Below are 25,310 nucleotides of genomic sequence, written 5' to 3'. Positions count from 1 at the left end.
AACTGAATGAAGCAGTTCTCTGAATTTCCACTGGCAACTGAGAAAAGACAAATGCAATTCTTACTGTATTTAGTAGTTATGTCATTTTATTCATGGGGCACTTTACACCTAAATAGGAGTTGAGTTTTTATGATGCTGTTTAAGTTGTGTACTTTATTTACGCCATAGAGTCTTTTGAGGTAATGTTTTGTAGATATTTCGTAGATACTGTCAAGGTCCTCCATTCTAGGCATGTCCCATGAAACCCCAAATAATTTAAAGGCAAAGGAACTTAAAATATATTTGAATTAATGACAGTAGAACTTCATGCATATTGGGAAATATTTGACTATATGGTGCATAATGAGATAATTCAAAATCAACTCAACTGAATTTATTATATAAATAATGTGTGCCCAATATTATAATGGGTATTGGCACAAATAATTTTATTGAGGCCTCACAAGTCCATTTTCATCAGTTTGTAAATTGGGGGTTAGAGAAATCAGGGCATACGATCAAGTTGGTAAGATATGAGATATCTGATCTGGGTGTTACTTACACTATTGTCTTACCTAAATATTAAGCAAAGCTTTAAGTTCTAAACTACTTAGCTATATTCAAATGGTTCTCCAAAAAGGTTTTATTTTGACTGTGGAGAAATGTGTCAATATTTTTCTCATTCTTACTAATGTAATATTCCAGGTGTTCATCTTTGGGGCAGGTTTCTGCTGCTACAGCTACATTGCATAATGTGAATGAAACACAAATATAAAGGTTTTACAGATTCACATTAAAAATAAAATTGAATTGAAAATTGAAATTATTATTTCAAAAAAGGAATTCATTAAAATAAGTAGATATTTGCATCGGCATTTATGTCTGCTTTATAATCAATAGCTTTTTTGCAGAGGGGGTTAACATAGAGAACCTTAATTCTAAAGTATTAGGCATATCAATTAGATGCATATTTTAAATGGGGCCAAATCATCTTTGACACCATAAACGAAAATCACTGGAATTTGATATTCAAATTTCCAGTGATGCAACAACTATTTCAAGCAGTATTCCTGGATTGTGAAGAGCTTCACAAAAATATAGTTAACAAGGGTAAGAATATCTTAGTTCCTAATAACACAATTTAAGTATTAGATTCTAATTTGGTCTTTTGTCTCATCTTTTTCCATGTCCCAAATCTGATCAGAAATGCACTTTCCTCAGGCCACTAGTGACTCAAACCAGTAGGTATGAGTGAAGCCTGTCATAGTAGAACATGCCTGAAACACTTACACATCAACTCTTGCTATATAATCAGAAAGCTGGATCAGGACGTGCATGCATAGCACCCAGTGATCTCACCTTACATTGTATTTTGAGTCCTGGTAAAGTAAATGAATAAGTTGCCTTTTGAGGACTCAGTCAGCCTTCTCCATGAGGGCCCAAAAGAGAATAATCCAGCAAATCCTCCATCACCTTTCTAAACTAACCTTGTTCATAAAGTTATATGGCTAATTATTTTGATTGTGATTTTTATTTTATAATTTGACCTATGACGTGCAGGCACATATGGACTCTCTAAAAACCGTGAACATGGGCGCCTGGGTGGCTCAGTTGGTTAAGCGACTGCCTTCGGCTCAGGTCATGATCCTGGAGTCCCGGGATCGAGTCCCGCATCAGGCTCCCTGCTCGGCAGGGAGTCTGCTTCTCCCTCTGACCCTCCTCCCTCTCATGCTCTCTGTCTCTCATTCTCTCTCTCTCAAATTAAAATAAATAAATAAATAAATAAAAAATAAATAAATAAAATAAAAACCGTGAACATAAGCATCAGACTAAATGTTCCATGCTACGATAACTCAGGTGGGTTCATGGAAATCACAGAGTGTAAAAGAAAATAATCAACATATCTTTCTTCTTTTATCAAATTTTAATTTTGTTTTCTGAAGAAGCTAGGCCTAGCAGTGGGAGAGGCTAAAGCATTGGTTGTAGCCAGATGATTGTGTATGTTTCACCTTCAAATGTGGGGGAAAGAAGGGGCTGGGAAAATAAATGAGGTAGCACTTAATGGACAAAGCCAGTGAAAAGTTTCTGTGGTCAAAGAAAATATCTATGCTTAGTATCTTTTGAAAATTATTTACAAAGCTCTTATGAATGTTATAAGTAGCACAGTTTCTTTAAAAATTTACCAAACTGCTACCCTCCTCTATAAACTTTGAGTTTCTGAAACACTCTGTTTTTATCATTAATTTCCACATTTGGCCTTGTTATCTTTTATATCCCAATACTGTAAAAAGATTTCCAACTCCTTGGGGAAAAGTTCCTTATTGTAAATGCCTTAGTGGTCTCTATATTTTTTCTATTTTGAAGGTCAGTAGATCTCGAAGAGGTCTATGAGAGTTGGGCCTCACATGGTCAATGCACTCTGAAATTGCATGCTAACTTCTGTCAGATAAATACATACATGTTTTTCTAGGGCAGGGTGCACTGACATCATCAGATTCTCAAAGAGGTTCAAGGGCAAAAACGTTTAAATACAACTCTTCTCACGTAGGTAAGGGTTGCCACACATGTGATAAAATTCTTCAATATATTTTGTCTGCCATATATTCATTTCTGTTTTCTTGCTGCCTTCCGAATCACAGAATGCTAGGGGTGGATAGAATGTTTTAAGTCATGGAGTCCATTGTCCTTACAAAAAAGATAATTGACACAAACAGGTTATGTAACTTCCTTGGAGTTATTAAATTAACAAATAGCAGAAATAGGGAGAAAAAAATGTCTCCACATTCACAGGCTGATTCTGCTTTTGATATCAGTAAAAGAACCAGGCAGGACAAAGGTAAACTGCATAGCAAGATTTCCTGACAATATATGACTTGCCCCATTTTGCCTATGAGAATATCATCACCACTATTTTCCATATTACCATTATCTTCTTTCCAGAGACTCATGTGTTGGCCCACAGCAAATAGATTTAATCCTAATCATTTTCTCTCTTTTCTCTCCCCTCCCCAGTATATAAATAATCTGTAACCTAGACCGAAGGTGTCCACTTAGAGACATAGCCCAGCATGTTTTATTTAACATACTTATAAGCTTAACCATCAAAAAACAGTGCTCTAACCTGGATGTCATAGATAGTGAAGGGAGACAGGTCTCTCAGAATGAAAGACCCAGGCACATTCATTCCAGTCTTGTAGAGCTTATTATTTACATAGACAGAATATTCAGTGACAACACCATTTGGGTTTGAAGGAGATGTCCAGATGACACGTACAGCTGTACTGTTGATGATGACAACCTCTGGAGGAAGCATGCCCTGAGGCTCTAGAATTAAAGGAAAAAACTGAATAAACTCCAGCTGTCTCTGAAAAAGCACTTGTTAAACTCAATGCATATTAGTATTTAGGTTTAGCAAAGGGTTTGTTGCTTATCTGCTTTTCTCTGAGGAAGTTATCACAGTCTGTAGTCCTCTGTAAATTGGCTTATTATACTCTCAGTTAGAAACCATAAGAATTGGTGGTAAAATGCTTTATACCACCAGCATAGTGCTAATCTTCAATACTATGTGACCAGTGGGATATGATGATAAATTATTCACCCATCTGCAGCACTAACACATATCTATTATTTGTCTCTTTTTCCCATCCCTTCACTCCATACCTCCCAGGGAAAAAAAAAGGAAAGAAAATTTGCTCCTTAAGCAAAAAATAAAACTCAAATACATTGAGGCTGAGGCTGGTGGAACGTAAAAAATCATTTGATGTTACTAGCTTGTAACTCAAGCAATATGAAGCAAAAATGCAATATTGTCATTATGTAAATGATTTTGAATGTTGATTACCATAGGTAATGATGAAATCTAACATTAGGAAAAAAATCTTGCTTGGCGTTAAATTACACAATTATTCAAGCATGTCAGAAATAACTATGCAAAGACCTATTTTTATCATAAGAACCCATCTTAACTAGTTGAAAAATTGTCCTTGTGATCCATTCTATTTTATAAACAAAAGGTGTCGACCTTTGGCACCACAAAGGGAAATGGGTTCCACACTTAAAGTGCTCTGCTAATGACCTGGAACACTTGCTTGGGAGGTAATGATATTATAATGTTTATAATGAGACTTTATAAAGCCAAAAAGATTAGAAAGACCATTCCAAACACATTTCAGATTCACAAGTTGCTTCCCTTGCTTCCTCTCCCTTGCTAACTGGCTTAGAAATGAGTCATAGGCAATTTTTCTCAGTGGCTGAACTTCCACCTACCATTTCTGGTGACTCAGGGAGAGCCCTCACTATGCCTGGCTGCCGTTTTGAAAAGCATACGGCTTCTGAGAGCAAATCTTAAAAAAAATATTCCTAAATGTCACCATTTATTGATGCGAATTCAGCTCCAAACTCAGCATACACCGAAAAGAACAGGAACAAACTGGGCTAATATCCCTATTAGAGCCTTGTGCTGCTCTCTCTAAGGAACTGCATATTGATCTGCCACTTGACGACAGCGAGCACTTAAGCATTTTAGTCCCAACCCCCTTCCCTCCAACGCCGGAAATTTTATGATGGAGGGACGACTGATCTCAACCTCAGCAAGAATCAATCAATTTCATTTGCATCTCTGAAGCCAAGTGTCCCTTGAAATCTGGACTCACCCCCATCGAAAGTGGTTGCGCGCAGTACTTCACCACTGATGCTGTGGACTCCATTGAAGACAGAGATAAAAATCCGATACTCTGTGTTTGGATTTAAGTGGCTGATGACATGAGAGTTTACATCTGGGAGGATTTTGAGAGATTCATTTGAGGTAGCAGAACTCCAAAAAAGTGTATAATATTCAACATCACCTTGTAGGTCTTGAAAGGCTGTTAACAATAAATGCAGGATACTGTAAATGTGGCTGATCTAAAAGGGCCTCAGGGAAAAAAGACAGAGGATGAACTTTATCTTCAGCTCTGTCTAGAAGGGGAAAATGGAACGCTATGGACACTTCTTTATGGTAGCATTGTTTTTATTTTTTTAACAAAGTTTATTTTCTTCCCCTTACCCCATGATTAATTACATAGAGACTTATCTTTATAGGAAAATAAATTTCTAAATTTCTTTTAAATATTTTAGTTATGTTACTTACAGTTATTCAACTAATCTTCAGAACTTTAATATAACAGTTACAAAAGGAAACTAAGAGTAAAATAAAGTATTCAAAACATGGAATATCTTCCATTTCTAAGTAACATCATCCTTGAGAGAAGTCTATGCTAATGCAAAACAGGGTATTTTCTGACACAGATCCTAGAACTTGAGGCATTTTTAAAATTGCTAAATGCTACCTAAAAGAATGTTAGACAGATATCCTGTTATGTACACTGTTGAAGAAGTAGGCTGATACAACATGCTCTCCTTAAGGATTTGCTCAGTAGGATCCCAGGATGATATTTGAATTTTTATCAAGATTCTCATTCTTTTCTCCTAGTTCACTGTGTTTCTATGAATTAGGCAAATGTTTAAAAGGTGCCAAAAACAATCACTTACTGTCTCACAAATATAACTCATTAATTCCTCAACCATCCTTTCAAAAACCAGTTTACTGTTTTCTTTTTCTGCTTTTGCCCGATTTCTCCTTCTTTGCCCTAAGTTCTGCTTCTCATTACCTTTCTACAATGATGCTTGGTGGAAATGCAAGCTGGTACAGCCACTTTGGAAAACAGTATGGAGGTTCCTCAAGAAGTTAAAAATAGAGCTACCCTATGACCCAGCAATTTCACTACTGAGTATTTACCCCAAAGATACAAATGTAGTGAAAAGAGGGGGCACATGCACCCCAATGTTCATAGCAGCAATGTGGAAGGAGCCGAGATGTCCTTCAACAGATGAATGGATAAAGATGTTCATATATACAATGAAATATTACTGAGTCATCAGAAGGATAAATACCTACCATTTGCACTGATATGGGTGGAACAGGAGGGTATTATGCTAAGTGAAATAAGTCAATCAGAGAAAGACAATTGTCATATGGTTTCACTCATATGTGGAATATAAGGAATAGCATAGAGGACCATGGGGGAAGGGAGGGAAAACTGAATGGGAAGAAGTCAGAGAGGGAGAAAAACCATGAGAGACTCTTGACTCCAGGAAACAAACAGGGTTGCAGAAGGGAGGGGCGTGGGGCATTAAGGAGGGCATGTGAACTGAGGAGCACAGGGTATTTATGCAACTAATGAATCATTGAACACTACATCAAAAACTAATGATGTACTATATGTTGGCTAATTGAATTAAAAAAAAATAAGGTACATAGATTTTACCTACAAAATTACAAAAAGAAAAAAGAAACAAGAAATAAAAATAGAAAGAAGCCATAAAACAGCCATATTTTCTTAGGTAGGAAATAGCATAAGTATACTATATAGTATACTGCTCTACTTATGTTAGTATTATTTTTAAAGACCTTAAGCAGAAACTATTACCTTGGTTCATGTTAAAATCGTGGGGTGGAATGTTGGTTTACGAACCTCCTGAAATTGTATGTAAAAGTATGCATCAAAACAGTTCAGTAGCACTAGTCCAAGGATTGAGAAGAAAAGATGGCATTTCTCTTTATGGTCATTAAAGTACAGTGTCTCTGATATGTGAGATTGTAGCATATGGCCACTTAAAGGAATACCGCTTTAGAGGATGTATGACTTTCTTTTAAGGACCCCTTTTCCTTTAGATCTCGGTGGTCTTGCATAAAAACTGGATGCTGAGCACACTACTGCTTTGAATTTATCTCTAGCAATAGTCAAAAAGGTTTGGTATGCCAGCCTAGTTGAAAGAGTTTATAGTAAGAGATCTTTAGTAACAAACTTGGAAAATTCTGGGGATTAAGATTTTCTTTTCTCTGATATCATAATATGTAAGTACCTTCAATAATGAGGTCATTGTTGTGCATTGGCAGGAACTGGTTATTCATATCCATCAATATTTTCCCAGATGATATTAGTCAAGTATAGCAAAGCCAATGGTGCTGTGAGTGCAAAAGTTTCTTCTTTCATTAGAATTATTTTTTTACTGGCTTACAATGGTATTACTCATTAATTTATGGCAGCTGAGGTATAATGGAAAGTATACTAGATTTGAAGTTCATGTTGTATTTTAGTTTGTTAAGTGAGGACTCTGGTTAGAGATACAAGCCCTAAAGATATAATTTGATGAAATGCTTTCAAACTTTACTGACAGTTATAAATGGGTTTTACCTGGGTTATTAAATGTGCCTGATATCTATTCCATTAAGTTTCAATCAATGTACCTATGTATATACATTGAAAATATTGCAGCTAGTGCTGTAAGTTCAACATGAGAAAGATTGTGTGTTGATATCTGGATAAAATTCCATTGGATGCCCATTCTTAGCCATGTACCATATGTCAACCCTTTTGAAATAGAACAAAATCTATTGTCCCTCAAAAGATAGAAAAAGATGGCAATTGAGTTCCTTTGGTTATGTCTTACTCCATGATATGGAGGCCTCTATAACCAGAATCAGGCAGCATCTCTGGGCAGTAAGTGCCAGATTTCTGCATTGTCTTGCCTCTCACCAACATCTCCTCCAACATTTCTTTTTTCTCATTCATTTAGTGCAGAGTCCAAAACAGAAAAATAGTAGACATACATTATATCTTCATATCCTAGTCATCTGATGAGAAGTTCTAGGAGCATGCACAGGAGTATGCTTTTTTGTTGTTCAAACAAATTTTTAAACTTCAGTGGGTTCTTCCCAAGTCACTGAACTGTCTAAGAAATAGAACATACATCCTCAGTTCAATAAGCCAGCACAAAATTAAAGGCTGCTGACCTTGAGTCTACCTCTGAGAGAGGAATCCTGTTGGAATTGAAATAGCTGGAATGAGGAGCCAAGTAAATTTCACCCTCCCTGCATATTGGTAAAATCTGGGCCTGAATATAGTTCCATTTTTTAAAAGAGAAAAACATTAAGTCACAAGGCTTCTTCATAGCGTGAGACAGGGAAAACATTGTCTAGAACCTTCAAAAGCAGATTTGTGTGTGTGTGTATGTGTGTGCATGCACACGTGCATGTGTATTATTTCTATGAGAATGAGATGGGAGTTTTAGAAAACATTTGCCTTGTGTTCTTTTAAAAATAACAAAGGGGGGACATGCCTTTATGAAAAAGAAGCCTCTGTGAAACATACCTATAATCGTGAAAAGACAGATATGAAGACAAAGATGTCAAGTGATCTTGTTTAAGTAAGACAGCAAGGAAACATAAAGAGAAATGGCAGAATTCAAATCTGCATGAAAAGTAGACAAAAGCAGATTAAAAGTACACAGTAGGAAAGAATAAAGAGGAAAATGACTAAGAAGAAATCAATGAAAGTCAGAATTATAGATATTGAGGACAGAGAATAAAAATATCTAAACAACCTGAAAAATAAATGGAATAAATAATCATGAACATAAAATACCCCATGAAACCTGACCCAAATAAAGGTTTATGTCCATAAATTAAATTGATTAATAGTTTTGATCAAAATAATGGCAATATATCCAAACTCAGACATATCATGGAACATTATAACATTTCAAAGGTAAGCTAAACATTAAAAGATCATCTACAAAGGAGAAAAAGTCAGGCAAGTTTCAGATTTCTCATCCAGAACACCAAATTTTGAAAGACAATGGAACAATTTCATCAGGTTTTGAGGGAAAATATTTTGATACAAGAATTTCATACACATCTAAGTCATTATTTATGTGCAAATACAACAGAAAGACTTTCTTATTTAGGAATAAAAGTAAATATACATATACACATATATATATAACTAATTAAGAGTAATTAATTTATTTAATTTATTTAACTTTAATGGTAAAATTTTCCCAATAATGTTATCCAGAAGATAAAAAAGGTGAATCAAGATCCAGAATTCAATATTGGGAAAGTTTAGGAATTGATAATAAAAATTGAAACTATTTAGAGAAAATAATTATGTAAAAATAATTATATTATAATTTATAAACCAAACATTGAAAATGGCAGGTGAGAAGGTCAAGGAAAGTAACAGTGCCAGGGTGGGAGAAATGGGGTGGCTGGGTGATGCACATTGGGGAGGGTATGTGTTATGGTGAGCACTGCGTATTATGTAAGACTGATGAATCCCAGACCTGTACCCCTGAAACAAACAATACCTCATATGTTAATTAAAAAAATAGAAAGGCGCCTGGGTGGCTCAGTCGTTAAGCATCTGCCTTTGGCTCAGGTCATGATCCCAGCGTCCTGGGATCAAGCCCCGCATTGGGCTCCCTGCTAGGCAGGAAGCCTGTTTCTCCCTCTCTCAATCCCCCTGCTTGTGTTCCCTCTCTTGCTGTGTCTCTCTCTGTCAAATAAATAAATAAAATCTTAAAAAAAAATAGAAAGTCATGGAAAAAAAAAAGAGAAAGATAGCACTAACCCACCAATAGCATTTATAGGACAAATAGCAATTTAACTTTAGAAATCACTACAGAAGATAAAAGTTAGGATTCACCAACATCCATGTTTTTTCTTTTTGTCAAATAGCCAGAATATATTTTCTGGGCTCCTTACATCTGGTGGTAAGGTCATGTGACCAGTTTATGCTATTTTTAGAGCAACTGACCATCTCTGATTTTCTTTAGTTTTCCCACCTGCAGGACTTCAAGGCCCAAGGGAACAGTGGATCTACTAGATGGAAGGAGCCAAGGTCCTTAAGTGACCCCAGAGAGTTTAGAAGGGGTAAGGAAGAGTTACAAAAACCTCAGATTTATGGTTTTGGTTTCTGTGTGAATCCCATTACATAAAATAGAAAACACAGGAGTAATTATGGGATGGAGGATTTGATACTTGTTTCACTCAAGATTTCTTGAATTTGAAGTGATTTTCTGGCAACCAGGTGGACTTAGAAATTAAAGTGTGAATATCTGAGTTAGATTTATATGATTTGGAGCCGTACATTCTAGCTTGTGTTTGAAACAACAAGAAAAAATGAGGATTTCCTATGAGGTTAAATTTGCTCAGATATTCTAATCCTATGATGTGCAACCCATACTTTGTAGATCACATAAATTTACCTGAGTAAAGGTGTTGCTCTAACTGTAGCATACTCAACCTCAATGAGTTGAAGAAGAAGGTTATAACCTGTGGACAAAATTTTTGCTATTAAATGCCATTTTGGGTGGTAATCTCTATATAGAGATTCAGAAATGTGATCTTAGCTGCGGCAGATTCTCAAATATACAACAGTCCCCTCTCCTTTGTAGTAATTCAAAGCAGTTGTTAGGTGGGCTAGCTGAAAGTCCTCTTGCTAAAGCACTTAGATGATGCTCTTTGCATGCTGTTGGATTATTTTTAGAGATTGCTATTAAAGATTTTTATTTATTTATTTATTTGACAGAGAGATAGAGAGAGACGAGAGAGAGAGAGAGAACACACAGCAGAGGGAAAAGCAGGCTCCCTGCTGAGCAGAGAGCCCAATGTGGGGCTCGATCCCAGGAAGGTAAACACTCCAACCCACTGAGGCATCCAGCCACCTCTAGAGATTACTGTTAGTATCAATTATGTCCTCTAGATTTTTAGCATTTACATTAGGGTCAGCCAAGGGTGGTCCATGGGAAAATCTGGCCTCTAGGCCAAATGTGGCCTGCTACCTGTTTATATATATTCTGCAAACTAAGCATGGTTTTTACATTTTTTAAATGGCTGGGAAAAAAATCAAAAGAATTGTAGTATTTTGTGACATGTGAAAATTACATGAAAATTTTATCTCGGTATCCATAATAAACTGTTCCTGGAACATAGCCATGCTTGTGTAAGTGTTGTCTCTTGCTGTTTTTGTGCTACAATGGCAAAGTTGAGCAGTTCCAACACAGACTATATATAGCCTGCAAAGCCTGAAGTATTTACTACCTGGCTTTTTAGAAAAATGTTTGTGGCCTGATCTAGAGCAATTATAGCAAACCACTCCATTCAACAGGTGTCCAAATTTGTCTAGGATTGAATTCTTTAGCCACATCTCTCATTAGCAGGCTCATTGGGAGGAGGTAATTTTGTTCAAATGTAAAAACTTGGAAGGATCCCATTAAGGTTATTTTATAATAGAAATGTGTCTTGCTCATAGATTCTCAAATCAGTGTTCAGTTTCCCAAGTTCTATGGTGCAGAACTCTTGTCATTAACTAAATACTTCTTGGAAAATGCGAGGAACCAAAACCACTTCTTGCAGAGCACCTGGCCAGCTCAGTCAGTAGAGCATGGGACTCTTGATCTCTCTGGGTTGTGAGTTTGAGTCCTACGATGGGGGTAGAGTTTACTTAGCAAAAGTTTTTTTAAAAAAATCAAACTACTTCTTGAGAAAATTCGTTACTCTGCAAGAGAGTAAGATTTTTCACATAAAGAAGTGGGAAGATCCTCTTGGACAGTGATCCAAGCCAGCCTCCTTATTTTTCCCAAAAAGATGCCTCATCCCTTCTGTCTTGTTTACGCATCAGTCAGAAACAAATAACTGTATTTAGGAATTCCCCCCTCCCCCAGCTACTTTAGTCTTTCACTGTGTTCCAACTCTTATCAATAGCCTGCCAGAGAAAATTGTATTTAAAGGAAATTGCATATGAGATGTGTGAATTATTCATCATTCTATATTTAGCAATGGAAATAGGATAGATAACTTCTGCTCCTTATGTGAACTGATATGTGCAAACAGGGAATGAGAGAGTTAACTGAGCTGTGGTAACCAAGAAGCCCTGATATAAAGTGACTTAAATAAAATAGATGTTAATTTACATCTCACATACTAGCCCCAAAGTGAGTGAGTCAGATGGTGTTCCATTTCAACAACCCAGGTTCCTTCTCTTTTGTGGCTTTGGATCTCTTAGGGTGTCGTCTGTGCCTGCAGAGATGAAACTGAGAAAACTGCCATGTCTACATTTCAGTCCAGGGAAATTATGAAGAGAGAACAGGAAGGCACATAGCTAATGTTTTGTGTTCATGACACCAAAAGACATACATCATTTCTTCTCACATTTTATTGGCACAAATACTGGCACAAGGCCACAACTAACTCCAAGGCTGGTAAGTGTTGTCTCTAAGTTGATGGGCATGGGGAACACCACCACCTCAAGGGGAAGGAGGTGGGGAAATGATACTATTCAATGGTTGGTAGTTCTACCTTTTAGTCAAGTCAGGTCATTATAAAGTGACATCTATTCTTTGTCTATCTTCAACTCACTGTAGAAATGTTTTTATCTGAATACCATACCCCAATTTTTAATAGAAATGGCAGCCCAATTTTTTTTTTTGTATTTTGTAAAACTGCTGTTGAAAACAGTCAACATTTTAGAGACAGAGTAATACTTTATACCAATTCTAAATGATTACTATGTTCTAAACATATATTATCTCATTTCATCCCTATCACAACATTTTAAAGCAGTTATTATTATCCCTGGATGTTGGATTAGGAAACTAGGATTTAGTGAGGTTAAGTGGCTTACTTTAGTCATAGTGCTAAAAAGTACTGAAACTGGGATCCAAACTCAAGTTTCCCTGATTCCAAAGTTTATTTTTTAAATCATCCCTTCATAAGGCTTCATAGAATTTTGTCATTTTTCTAGTTAGGAGAACTTGAAACAGTGAGATAGATGGAATCACCCACAGGAGAATTGGAGTGTGAAAAAGATACTAAGGAAAGAACTTTGAGAAAAGTCTGTATTTAGGGAATAAGGAGAAGGAGTAGTTGTTTGACACAGGTTGGAGCATTTCAGTGAGGAGGGGTCATGACAGGACCCACCATGCAGAGAAACAGAATGGAATGGCATAGAGAAGAGAAGGTTGGATTGGGTCATGAGGTGAGAAGGACTTCAGGAGGACCATGTCAGTAGAGTATGAGGGAAGGTCAGACTACAATAGATGCACAAGTGAACAAGAGGACAGCCCAAGGAAAAGGCAAATACAGCTTATTTGCTTTGATAACTGGAGTAATGGGAAGAAGAGTAAGGAACAAGGTGTGCCAACAATGGTGGGTGCTTTTTAAAAGGGCTGACATTGGAAAGTATTGATATGTATTGTCACCCAAACAAGATAAATTCAGACAAAGTCAGAAATTCTTCTAGTTACAAAATCTGGTGCTTTCTGATTAAGAGATCAAGATGAGGTAGAGACCTTTTGTGTGGATTTAAACTTACTCTCTTAAGGGTGACACCTTCATACTTTATGACTTTTCCAGAGAGTTCACTGAGATATTATAATGCAGGAGTTATGTCATTCATCACTGTAGTAACAGTGCCCAGGACAAATAAAGTCATAAATAAATATCTGTGGGAGAAAGGAAGGAGAGGAAATAGAGAGAGAGAGGTAGAAGAGAAAAAGAGAAAGAGGGGAGACAGGAGAAAAAGAGGAAGGAGAAGAGAGAGGGAGGAAGATGTGACACAAGATGCGAACACCTAAAGGCTCAGGGGAGGTCTTGATGGATGGTAAAGTGAAGAGCGTTTGGATGATTTTTCATTTCCTCTTCTTCAGTACCTTCCTCTCTCACTACCTCCAGAGTTTTCTTGCTTTGTTCTGGCCATGGATGATCTTGTTAGTGAGGCAACCTCAGGAGAGGTGTTGCCTTTCCACTGCATTCTCTCAAGGGCATTTTCTTATTAGGCTATTTATTTATTTATTTTTAAATATTTTATTTATTTAATAAAGAGAGAGAGATTTGTTTATTTGAGAGAGAGAGCGGGCAGGGGCAGAGGGAGAGAGAGAATCTCAAGCAGACTTCGTGCTGAGCGTAGAGCCCAATGTGGGGGGGGCTCTATCTCAGGACCCTGAAATCAAGACTTGAGCTGAAACCAAGAGTTGGATGCTCAACTGACTGTGCCACGCAGGTCCCCTGAGGCTGTTGATTTTAGAGTGAGCATTCAAAATGGGGAGGATCTTAATAAATCACTCAACAAAGTGTTAATAACCATTAAGGCTAAATGCATGAGAAACAGCTGAAAATTGAATGTCTCAGCCCTTAGCTTGAGTTTGGGAAGTTCTGCTTCCTCGGTGTAATGTTGAGTGAGTCACAAAGTGCCAGTTTCTATCTCACAGGGCTTTTCTGAGAATTTTATGAATAACTGAAGTGAAGGTATTTTTGTATCCCTTTTTATAAAAGTATGATTGTTTTCACTAATATAATTTATCTTCATGGTGTTTCACTTAGGCTGAAATATTCTCTTTTATTATATTTAACAGGAATAAGAACCTCATATCTGTATAGGGACCGGGAAGATAGAAGTGTGTGACCTGTCTAGAGGAAGTCATTACTCAGCGCCCACTGATAATATTCCTCCTGCAATGTGGGAGTAGTTTCACTCAATCATTTGATTTTTCAAATCAATCCCGAGTCATCATCTTTATGTGAAATCTTCTGATTGTTAAATGTTGGCAAAATATTCTTTAAGAAAAATACCATAGGCAAAACAGTGTAGGGGGGATGGAGGAAGTAAACGTGGTCCGTGTGCTGCCAGTTTACAATATGAACCCTAAAAATGAACTGAAGGAATGCAGGGAGGCTTTTACCTCCCATGACATCACACAGCGATGCAAAATTTAAAATGGGTGCTTCTGAAATGTTCAGTAACATTCCTGTTAATCTGTGGTTAGTAAAAATTTACCAGAAATATGCATCTGTCAAAATGGTGTATCCATGGGGAGGTCATAGTTAAGAGAGAATATGTGTTGTTTTTTTTTTTTTAAATACATTTTATGTTTTTTTGAAAGGCAATTTTTAATAAGTAAATATTTATAAATGTACCCAACTGACTTTCATCCTACAGTTTTGTACCTTCTAGCATGTTCAAGGTATCCCAGAAGTCAAGGAAACAACCTAAATTAAAATAGCAAAAAATAGGTGGCCCTATCACAGAGGAGTAACTAGTTAATTTACTTAACGCTAGCAGGTTGCACGAAGGAAGAAAATGATAATGCGACAAGCTTTTGGAGAGTTGACCCTCTTCTGAGAGTTAACCTTTGTGCTCACAAATAGTTATCTGAAATATTTCTAAGGTATGAATGGAAATAACAGCAGATTGTATTACCTACATCCCGAAGGTCAGAGGTTCAGATTACCAAGGTAATGAAACTTCAGCGAGATGCTGCAGATCTATTAAGTTTGTCAGTTTTTATAAGCACGCTTACTTCGGGCATGCAATGATAATGTAAAGGACCTATATTGGCGAAAATTCAGCAGCTGGATCTTAACAGCAGTATTCAAATGTCAGATGAGGGGGAGGACATCCACCTTTATGAGCAGGCTTTTAAGATGAATCAGGTGGTGAGGGTAAAGTAGAGAGGAAAGAGAGAGATGAGTGAAAATATATTATACATAAAAATCCATCTCCAGGTAAAAACTTTGTATTTTTCCCAGAGGTGTCGCAGAGTGTAATCATAAGCATCAATTAACTTCCATTCTTCCATTTAAATGGCTTAAGAGATCCCAATAGAGGTGACACAGATTATTAGAAACCTGCAACCTTATAAAAACCCTAGGATGATAGTCTTCTGTAAAAATGGGTTATTTAGTGGCAACATATATCAACAGAGCCGGTACAGATTTTAATTTACTGTTAATCTCACCTAATCCTGGTTTTAATTCGCAATTGATAAAATACAACATGGAGGCAAATTCACTCAGATGTTCTAAATGGAACGGGAAGCATGTCTTAGGCTGTAACAAAACTCAAAGGCTGGATGAAAATCACATGGTTACTATTCCCCAGCCAAGGATAGTTTTTCATCTTTCTACATGACTGTAGATGATTACTCTAGCAGGTACAGTTTTCTTTCATAAGACAAACATTTTACTTGGGGATTTCTGAATCAGATATTTCTCAATATTTGGTAATATTCTAGCAAGTTTTAATTCAACTATTAGCCAGATCTCAAGTGGTACTTCTAAGAATGGTTACAGCATATATTTCCATGATAAATCCAGTGTTGTTTTCTAATTGTGATAATGGATCACTACAAAATAACAGTTCTGTTAAACGCTACTCTGCTGACCAACGAGATCTGAAATTTCAGTTTTTTGTTTCTAAAGGTGCAGGAGAAGATTAGATCCATCTGTGAGCTCTTCTAACTACCCACAAAAGTATGTTCTGAATGGGGTCAGGGCGAGCCCCCTGCATTATTGAAGCAAGCCCGGTGGTGATGTCCAGGCTCCATTTTCCTGTGTCAAGCTGGAATTCTGTCTACCCCCAGCATTGAAGATGATTCACTCAGAAAAATCCCTCACATGACTGCATCCTAATCAATGGTTCTTGCTAACAAGTGCTGAGTTACAAGATGGGGGGCAGAGCTTTCTGTGGGAAAGTGCACAGTATTACATTCTATCAAATTAATACACGGACATTTCTTTTTTTTTTTTAAGATTTTATTTATTTATTCATGAGAGACAGAGAGAGAGACAGAGGCAGAGGGAGAAGCAGGCTCCCCGCGGAGCAGGGACCCCGATGCGGGACTCGATCCCAGGACCCTGGGATCATGACCTGAGCTGAAGGCAGACGCTTAACTGACTGAGCCACCCAGGCGTCCCTACACGGACATTTCTAGTACAACTGGCTGGTGTGGCAGAAACTACATCCCCAACCAAAAGGAATGGAAGAGAGAGAGAAGGCCCAGGAAAGATGTCAAGTAGGGAGAGAGTCTGACTTTGGAGAATACACAAGCATCTCAGCTTTCCATTGTTGTTGTTGTTTTTTATGCACCCATATAAAATTCATTTTGGTATAATACGCTAAGGGGAACTAAAGACATGGGAAGCTTACTTACTTGGTTTAGCCCATGTCACATCTATGGCCGTGTGGTTAACAACAGTTACGGTGAGATTGGCTCCCCTCTCTGGAAGACCAGCTAATGTTGTCACGGTCGCTCCTTCGCTCGGTGAGAAACCCTCACTGTTGTGTACAAACACCTTATATTCGTACGTTGTAAACCTGAAAGGTCGTTTTTTAAAAAGTCATTATCAGTTCCTCTTTTGCAGAAGACAAAACACACACATTTCTTTTTCCTTACAAAATACAGGATTTCCCTTTTTAATCCCTTCAAAATCCACAATTTCCTGTTTCCCCCTACAAAAGAGAATGATCTTCTTTTTCCTCCCTACACAAAAAAACATATAACTATTTTTGTGGCTCTGAAGCCTTCACCAAAGTGTCAGGGAGAATATTTTATTAGGAATGCTAAAGCAAATACCCGCTATGTAAAACAAATGTGGTTTATCGTTTTCTCACTCTTATTGTTTTCGGAAGTGGTAAGGATTACAGCTCAATTCAAGATGCAATTACAAATCTGGCAACCTGCCAGTGTTCTATCTGAATTTTATCCAGACAGTTTTATGCTCTTCTTTTGGGAAACTCATCCATTTTCAAATATCAGAATCCCTCATCACCATTTTCTTCCTACACCTATCCTTCCTTCCTATAATCTCTTTGGAAGACAGATAAACCCCTAAATTAAATCGTAACTGTGACCAAGGGTACAACGTTCTCCCGCCGAGAATTTTGCTACAGAGAGCTGCATTTTGCCATCATGTGAACATATTTACTTGAGTCAATACAGTGGAAACTGAATATTGCTTTGCAGAAAAAGAAAACTGGACATGGTGATGTGATATGATGAGGACTTTCCAAGTCATGTATTAAATCAACGATAGGGTAAAGCCATCAGTTTTTTTAATCCTTTTTGGCTCTTTCAGGCAGAAGACTATCATGCTTTCTTCATTTGGTTCAAAACTGCCCAGATAGGAAAATGCTATTTATAGACACAGTCAGACTTTGCGTGGACAATTGTTTAGTCCATGAAATTTGATTAAAACATGTTGCACAACACATCACTATCCCTGGGGACATCCAGTACTCAGTGCAAATGCTGGCCTCAGATCATCATCACCTTCTTTGGGTTTATGATGTCATCCAAGTTACCTTGCATCCAATGCAGGGCCTATGGACCGTGTCTTGATAAGTCACAACTGATCAGGCTTGACAAAGGGAGGATGCCATTTGCAGGATTGTGCCAAATAATTGTCAGGATTCTCACAGCATTTTGCTACCACCTATGTTGAAGTCTGCCTCTACTGCTTGTTGAAGTCATGTTGAAGTCATCTTGTTTCTCACTCATGGTCCAAAGATACTTTGCTGGGCTCTGCCTCAGCCACATGTAAGGTGTTTCTCTGTTGTAGTGACAGGTAAGGACTCAGCGATTTCTTTGAGGCTATTTACCTATTTCCCCCAAATAAGTACTAGCATCAGATTTTCTACATTTGTTTGCTTTACCCTTTCTTCTTGTGCTTTATTTTCTTTCTATTTTTCTGTTTTGTATGCTGTAATGGGTTGAATTGTGTGCCTCCCCCCACCAACAAATGATATGTTTATGTCCCAACCCCTGGTACCTGTGAACGTGAACTTATTTGGAAATAGGGATTTTGCAGATATAGTCAAGTTGAAGTCATACTAGGTTCAGGAAAGCCCTAAATGCAATGGACTGATGTCTTTATAAAAACAGAGGAAAATTTTGATGCAGAGACACACAGAGGGAGAAGACAGCCATGTGAAGACAGGGGCAGAGATTGAAATTATAGCATCACAAGCCAAGCAACAACTGGCCACCAGAAGTTGGAACAGGCAAGAAACAACTTTTCTCCAGAGACTGAAGGGAGCATGACCCTGACAACACCTTGATTTTGGACTTTCAGCCTCCAGAAGTGTGAGAGAATACACTTCTATTGTTTTATGTCATCCAGTTTGCTCCTAGCAGCTGGAGGAAGCCACTACAGACACTTTTTGGCAAGTGCCAACCAGTCAACGTGACCAAGACAACTGAAAGATAATAATAGCATTTACTTAGTAGTTAGTATGTTTCAGGGATTTTCCACATGGATTAACCCACTCGTTCCTCACAATTACCCTACAAGGTGCTATTATAACAACTATTTTGAAAATGAGGAAAATAATGCTCGAAGAGTTAAATAACTTGTCCAATTTGTCAAGCTGGTAAGTGGGACAGTGCAGATTCAAACCCAGTCTAATTCTAGAGCTGGCTCTTTTAACCACAATGCAATGCTGCCACCATAATAATGATGGTGATAATAACAGTAATAATCATCCTAAGGATAATCTGATCTGTCAATACTTGGATGATGTCATATCACTGGGGCTTGACCTTTGAATTATTTTTCTAGCGAGGGGATAGATTTTTGCTTACATATCCAAACAGTCTCGCCAAATTTCCTCTGTAACCACTTGTATGAATTTGAAAGATGGTGAGTTGGGGTTAAGAGGTTAGTGAGTCTGTGACAATGGAATGAAACAAAAGTTAATGGCTCACTTGGGAATTGAACCAGTGACCCTGACTTCAATAGCTTTCTCCCTGGGTGAAATACTTTTAATTGTGTTTTACTTCATAAAACGGCTTAAAACAAATTTAGCTAGAGTCTGGATGCCTAGTCTTCTCTCCTACAATAGTTGAGTTTATTTCCACATGTCTATGCTATTATACATTTAGTAATCTTTATGGCTTTAAAGTGATACCATTTGTGTGGTTCTTTTCTGCAAGTGTAATTAACATCGTAAACAACTTCTGTAGGGCCTTTAAGCTACTCCATCATAATTTTCCTGTGGTGAAATATACGATTTATATCTACATAGAAGAAATTGCGGCCATATAGATAATTGGAGGGACTGTTTCCAAAGTAATATTAAAATTTTTGAGCGAGACAAGGCTGTAGAGTTTATCCACTTCAAATAATAAAATAGCTGCTACATTTTACAGATAAGAAAACTGAGACCCTGAGAAGTTAAGTGGTTTTGCCTAAGGTTATACAACTAGTTAAGATGACTAAGCAAGTCTCTAGGCTCCTCACTTCTAATCTTAAATTCTTTCCACTATTCATTATTTTATTTAAACGAGAAATCAATAGGCATTTGACTTGATGTCATCCATCTGTCTTTTGCATTTTCTTTAACTTTCAAACGGTTAAGTTAAAATTTTAGGGATATAAAATCTTGAATTCTCCTAAATGAAATACTAAAATACATCGTTTTCATTGTATCCAAAGTCTAATCTTTATGTTAGTCAGTATATATACTTATATGTGTCAGTTTATATTTTGCCACTTCATGTCAAAAAAGAATATATGTATTAATGTGCTTAAAGTGTTTTTTTTTTTCCATCCACTCAAGATATGCTGGTTTTTAGATGGACTGAGGTGTTGATTACTGACATCAAATGTGACATTCCATTTAGTTAATAATAAAAGGATACTTTTAAAAGAAAAATGCTAGACTGATTGACATCATATCCTCATGCAAAACTTATGTATATCAAACCAATTTCTTCTCTAAATACTAATTGCGTTCCCTAGGGATATCTTGAAAAATGTACCATTTCAAACTCTGTAGGAAACAGTTTTTGAAATCTGCAAAGTGAATGAACACTTTATATAGAGCTAGTAAAACCAACTGTTTGAGGTCAATTTAGGAAGACTGGGTTATTACAATAGTTATTCTCTAAATTACTAATTTGCTGAGACCACCCTCAAGCTCTCCCTTCACCAACACACAGAAAATGGAAAACTTTGTTGTGTTACAGAAATGACTATGGTATTTTTCCTTGTAAAAGATAATTTATATTAAAAACTTATTTATGGAAATGTACTCATTTCAAGGTTCAGTTTTTATTACTCAAGTGAATTAGAAAGTTGGGTGCCTTTTAGATGTTGAAGTTTTTATGACCCAGGAATCTGTTTATTTACAGAGTAGCAAATTTCATAAATGAATGAATGGGTATTTCATAGTTACTAAAGCATTCAGTCTCATAACTTTCAGGTCATACATGATTTGGTAAATTAGCATCACAAAAATATACCTGTCCAATAGAGAAATAAGCCCTACTGAAACTTAGCAAGATGTTTCTTTTACACATTGTACTGTCTCTCAAGTTGCTACATTATTTCATTCATTCATTCAAGAATATTTGTTGAACACTAACAACATTCTAGGTACTAAACATAATGAACATGATATCTGTTCTACTGGAGAACATACGTATTTACAGAAATATGTTTTTAAATGAGAACCCCTAAATTATGGGTTCGTTTATTCCTTTTTCTTCCAACATGCTTCAGAGAGAGCATCTAGTTGAACCTCATCCAGTCAGGAAGTCTTCACAGAGGAAGTAACATTTGCGCTAGGTATTGATGACAAGCGGCATTTTGTGCAACGAAGACATTTGTCTAGAGGGAAGCATGATTCCAGGGCAAAACGTGTGAAGGCTTGTATCTTGAAAGGGTCTGATGTGTTTTTGTAACCAATAAGATTCTTCAGTGCAGCCACAGAATGCCTCAGGTTATTTTCATCAGAATTAAAAATGTGTCAACTTTATTGATGTCCTAACAGAATTCATGTGTCAATATTGTCACCAATATAAATCATGCTTCTGAAAATGCAGGCTATTCACTTGCTTCTTCCACTAACTCTTCTTCATATCTGCCACAGCCCAGCATGTGCTGGAGTACGGCGTCACACATGGGAGGGTTTGAGAAACCTCTAATAGCATACTGTTCCTTACATCCCCAAATCCTTTGTGAGAATGAATAAATAAGCAAACAAAATGCAGCACTGTTTCTGCTGCTTAAATCTGCAGTTGTTTAAATATTTCATTGATGGTATCTGCCTGTTCTTTATACCACTTATTTACTGTTTCTAAAAATGCTACTGAAGATGCTTTTCTTTTGATATTGAAGAGTAATGCTTATCACCCTTAAAAGTTTTCATAACGTGGTACTTTCTAGATTGTGAGGGCAAGTTGCTGCTGTCATATTATTGTGGCCATCTATAATTATGCTACCAGAATGCTACACCTAAAATAATTTTGCTGTAATTTCTGTCTTTGTTCTACTCTGTCATCACATTAGAAAGAAATGCAATGAAACTCGGTTTTTTTTTTTTTTTTTTGGCTTGTTTTTGGTTTTGAATAAAACATTAGGGAAAAAAATCTCCTATGACAAAAATGCATTCTTCCACATGTGGAGGCTCATTTTTCATGAGGTAAGGTTTCATATGACAATATTTGGAAAAGGATAGCTTGGAGGTGAATTTAGAGCGATGAAAAAAAATCTCAATGGAGAAACACACCGTGACTCTACTACTTTAATTTAAATGTGAAATAGAAAAAAAAAAGGGGGGGGGGCGCCTGGGTGGCTCAGTTGTTAAACATCTGCCTTTGGCTCAGGTCATGATCCCGGGGTCCTGGGATCGAGCCCTGCATCGGGCTCCCTGCTCTGTGGGAAGCCTGCTTCTCCCTCTCCCACTCCCCCTGCTTGTGTTCCCTCTCTCTCTGTGTCTCTCTCTGTCAAATAAATAAAAAATCTTAAAAAAATAAATAAATAAATGTGAAATAGACACATATTTGCTCATTTTGAATAAGTCCTTTCCTATGAGATGGCACACCAATGTGCACAGAAGTTGGCTTTCATTCTGAGACCCGACTTTTATTCGCATTTTGACATTAATGAAGAAAGTAACAGGATCTACCTCACATTAGGGGTCACGGGAGAAAAGCATTCCTTCCACTCACCCCTCTGTATGTCCAAAGTTAACTTCTTTACTTAACAGCTACAACTTAAATATACTTACGCTATAGGAACAGGTCTCATGGAACTGGCCCAGTCTTTCCATATTAGCAAAACAGGACATGTCCTCTCTCTACATTTGCTCTTATTGCAAAGGAGGGGAATGAAAGGCATTATTCTTTTGAATATTATCCCCCAGAAACTACATCCTCTTTTAGGACTTGAAACATTTCATTTTGGAAGGTTTAAAAAAAATCAGAATCTATGCCAGTAAAATTTAAACTTAGATTTTATGATATATTTAGCTAAAGAATTTAATTTTAAAACACTCAAGTCCAACTATTTTTTGAAAATAAGATGAATATTTAATTTTGAATACTTTCATTTATTTATTTAAAAGATTTATTTATGGGGCGCCTGGGTGGCTCAGATGGTTAAGTGTCTGCCTTTGGCTCAGGTCATGATCTCAGGGTCCTGGGATCAAGCCCCACATCGGGCTCCCTGCTCAGTGGGGAGCCTGCTTCTCCCTCTGCCTGCCGCTCCCCCTGCTTGTGCTCTCTGGCTCTCTGTACCTCTCTGTCAAATAAATAAACAAAATCTTAAAAAATGAAGCGGGGGAAATCGGAGGGGTAGATGAACCATGAGAGATGATGGACTCAGAAAAACAAACTGAGGGTTCTAGAGGGGAGGGGGGTGGGAGGATGGGTTAGCCTGGTGGTGGGTATTGAGGAGGGCACATTCTGCATGGAGCACTGGGTGTTATGCACAAACAATGAATCATGGAACACTTCATCTAAAACTAATGATGTAATGTATGGGGATTAACATAAGAATAAAAAAAAATCTTAAAAAAAAGATTTATTTACTTATTTTAGAGGTGGGGGGGAGAGGGGCACAAGGAGAGAGAGAATCCTCAAGCAGACTGCCCGCTGAGCATGGAGCCCGACATGGGACTCAATCCCAGGACCCTGAGATCATGATGTGAGCTGAAATCAAGAGTCAGACAATTAACCAACTGCGCCACCCAGGCACCCTGAATACTTTCATTTAAAGACAAGAATTAGAAGATAGCAGGAAGGGAAAAATGAAGGGGGGAAATCAGAGGGGGAGATGAACCATGAGAGACTATGGACTCTGAGAAACAAACTGAGGGTTCTAGAGGGGAGGAGGATGGGGGGATGGGTTAGCCAGCCTGGTGATGGGTATTAAAGAGGGCATGTACTGAATGGAGCACTGGGTGTTATATGCAAACAATGAATCATGGAACACTACATCAAAAACTAATGATGAAATGTATGGTGATTAACATAATAAAATTAAGAAAAAAAAGAAAGAATTAATGGATCCTTGAGGAGTCACATGGAAGTCTCTTTCCAGACTGTCATTGCAAAGAAGTACATTTAGAAATTTATAAATAATAGAAAGGAACAGGAGTTAGAACATATCTCCCTTTATAAACTTAATGAAAGCTAAGTCACTATTATCTACAAGTCAACATTTTCCTTAAAACAGAAAAAATAACCTATTATTTCTTATAACTTGTTCCTCCTGCATCAAATTCAGAGCAAAAAGGAAGACATGCCGTCACTTTGTTCTTGGTAGTTTTATCTGATCCCTCAGAAAACAAAGCACTGGAAATCATAAGGGTGGGCTGATGTTTACAACGAGGAGGTCGCTGCCCCCCATTAAACCTTGCCTGGCTCACCTCAGCATCAGATGATAACAGCATGTTCACCAGGTTTTCCAAGTGATGAAAATGTCAGGGAACCCAAAGTTATGGTTCCCCCAACAACCATAACTTTTTGCACAGAATTATTAAGGAAGAAAAGTTAGAAACTGACAAATCATATAAACCTACAGTTACACTGAGTTCATGTCTACACAGAGTAAAAATTCAATAATGAGGAAACTTAACTGTGTAACTCAGACAAAATCCCCCCCTACCTAAGATAATCATAAGAACAAAACTATTTTTGTTTAAACTAAGTTATCTAATTAGCTCAATATTCTATTCGGTACATGGAGCTATAATGGGAAAAATAATTACTAGAATGATTTGAACTTCAGAATATAATAACAATTTAGATTAAATTGGTGTGTTTTCTATCTATCATAAACATATAGCTAACCAAAATAGATCACGTGACCAAGGAAATTGACTTCAATTTGTATTTACACTCACAGATACATTCATAAAGGGATGCCCAGTGAATCTTAAGTTAATTTTACTTTTTATATCAAGAGACATGCCATTTAAAAAACTGATTCTAGACGTAGCTATGGTGATATCAGGTGAAAATGGGGAGCGACACTTCAGTGTTTCACTTATTTATGTATATGTAAGATAAGAAAGAAAGAAGGATTGATGGAGTCTGAGGAGAATAGAAAATTACTTGTTCCTCTTAAAGGCATTAGAATTCAATTACTCCTCCCCACCCCCCAAAATAGCAACCAAACAAATAAGTCAAGAAGACAAAAGCCAAAGGGTGGGGTCATTAAGGAGCTGTGAGACAGGTGTGTAACAAAGTGAGCTGAGAGCTCGGGTCCTCCCCTCTGCAATCGGAGAGACCGCTGGCTTACCAGGAGGGGTGGCCAGCCCTGCCTCTACTGAGAAAGATCACCTCTTAACAGGAAAGCGGTCACAGCACACAGTGCCCACCAGTGGACTAATTTCCAGTTTTCTCTCAGAGTTGTGAGAGAACCCTCCACGGGCTGAAGGGGC

General features: G+C 37.3%; 1 protein-coding gene across 1 annotated transcript in view; it reads right to left on the bottom strand.

The window, feature by feature from the left end:
- Positions 1-25,310, bottom strand: part of USH2A (usherin) — a 702,118-nt gene that overhangs the window by 196,504 nt on the left and 480,304 nt on the right. The window contains exons 43-45 of the mRNA XM_035010130.1: positions 16,792-16,955; positions 4,632-4,841; positions 3,101-3,303 (exon numbers count right to left, since the gene is read on the bottom strand). Coding sequence (XP_034866021.1) covers positions 3,101-3,303; positions 4,632-4,841; positions 16,792-16,955 — 577 coding nt within the window. The remainder of the gene's footprint in view (positions 1-3,100; positions 3,304-4,631; positions 4,842-16,791; positions 16,956-25,310) is intronic.

This window comes from Mirounga leonina, unplaced genomic scaffold, assembly GCF_011800145.1.
Source record: "Mirounga leonina isolate KUSES-001 unplaced genomic scaffold, KU_Mleo_1.0 Mir_154, whole genome shotgun sequence".
Lineage (NCBI taxonomy): Eukaryota > Metazoa > Chordata > Mammalia > Carnivora > Phocidae > Mirounga > Mirounga leonina.
This window is presented reverse-complemented; position numbering and strand designations above follow the sequence as displayed.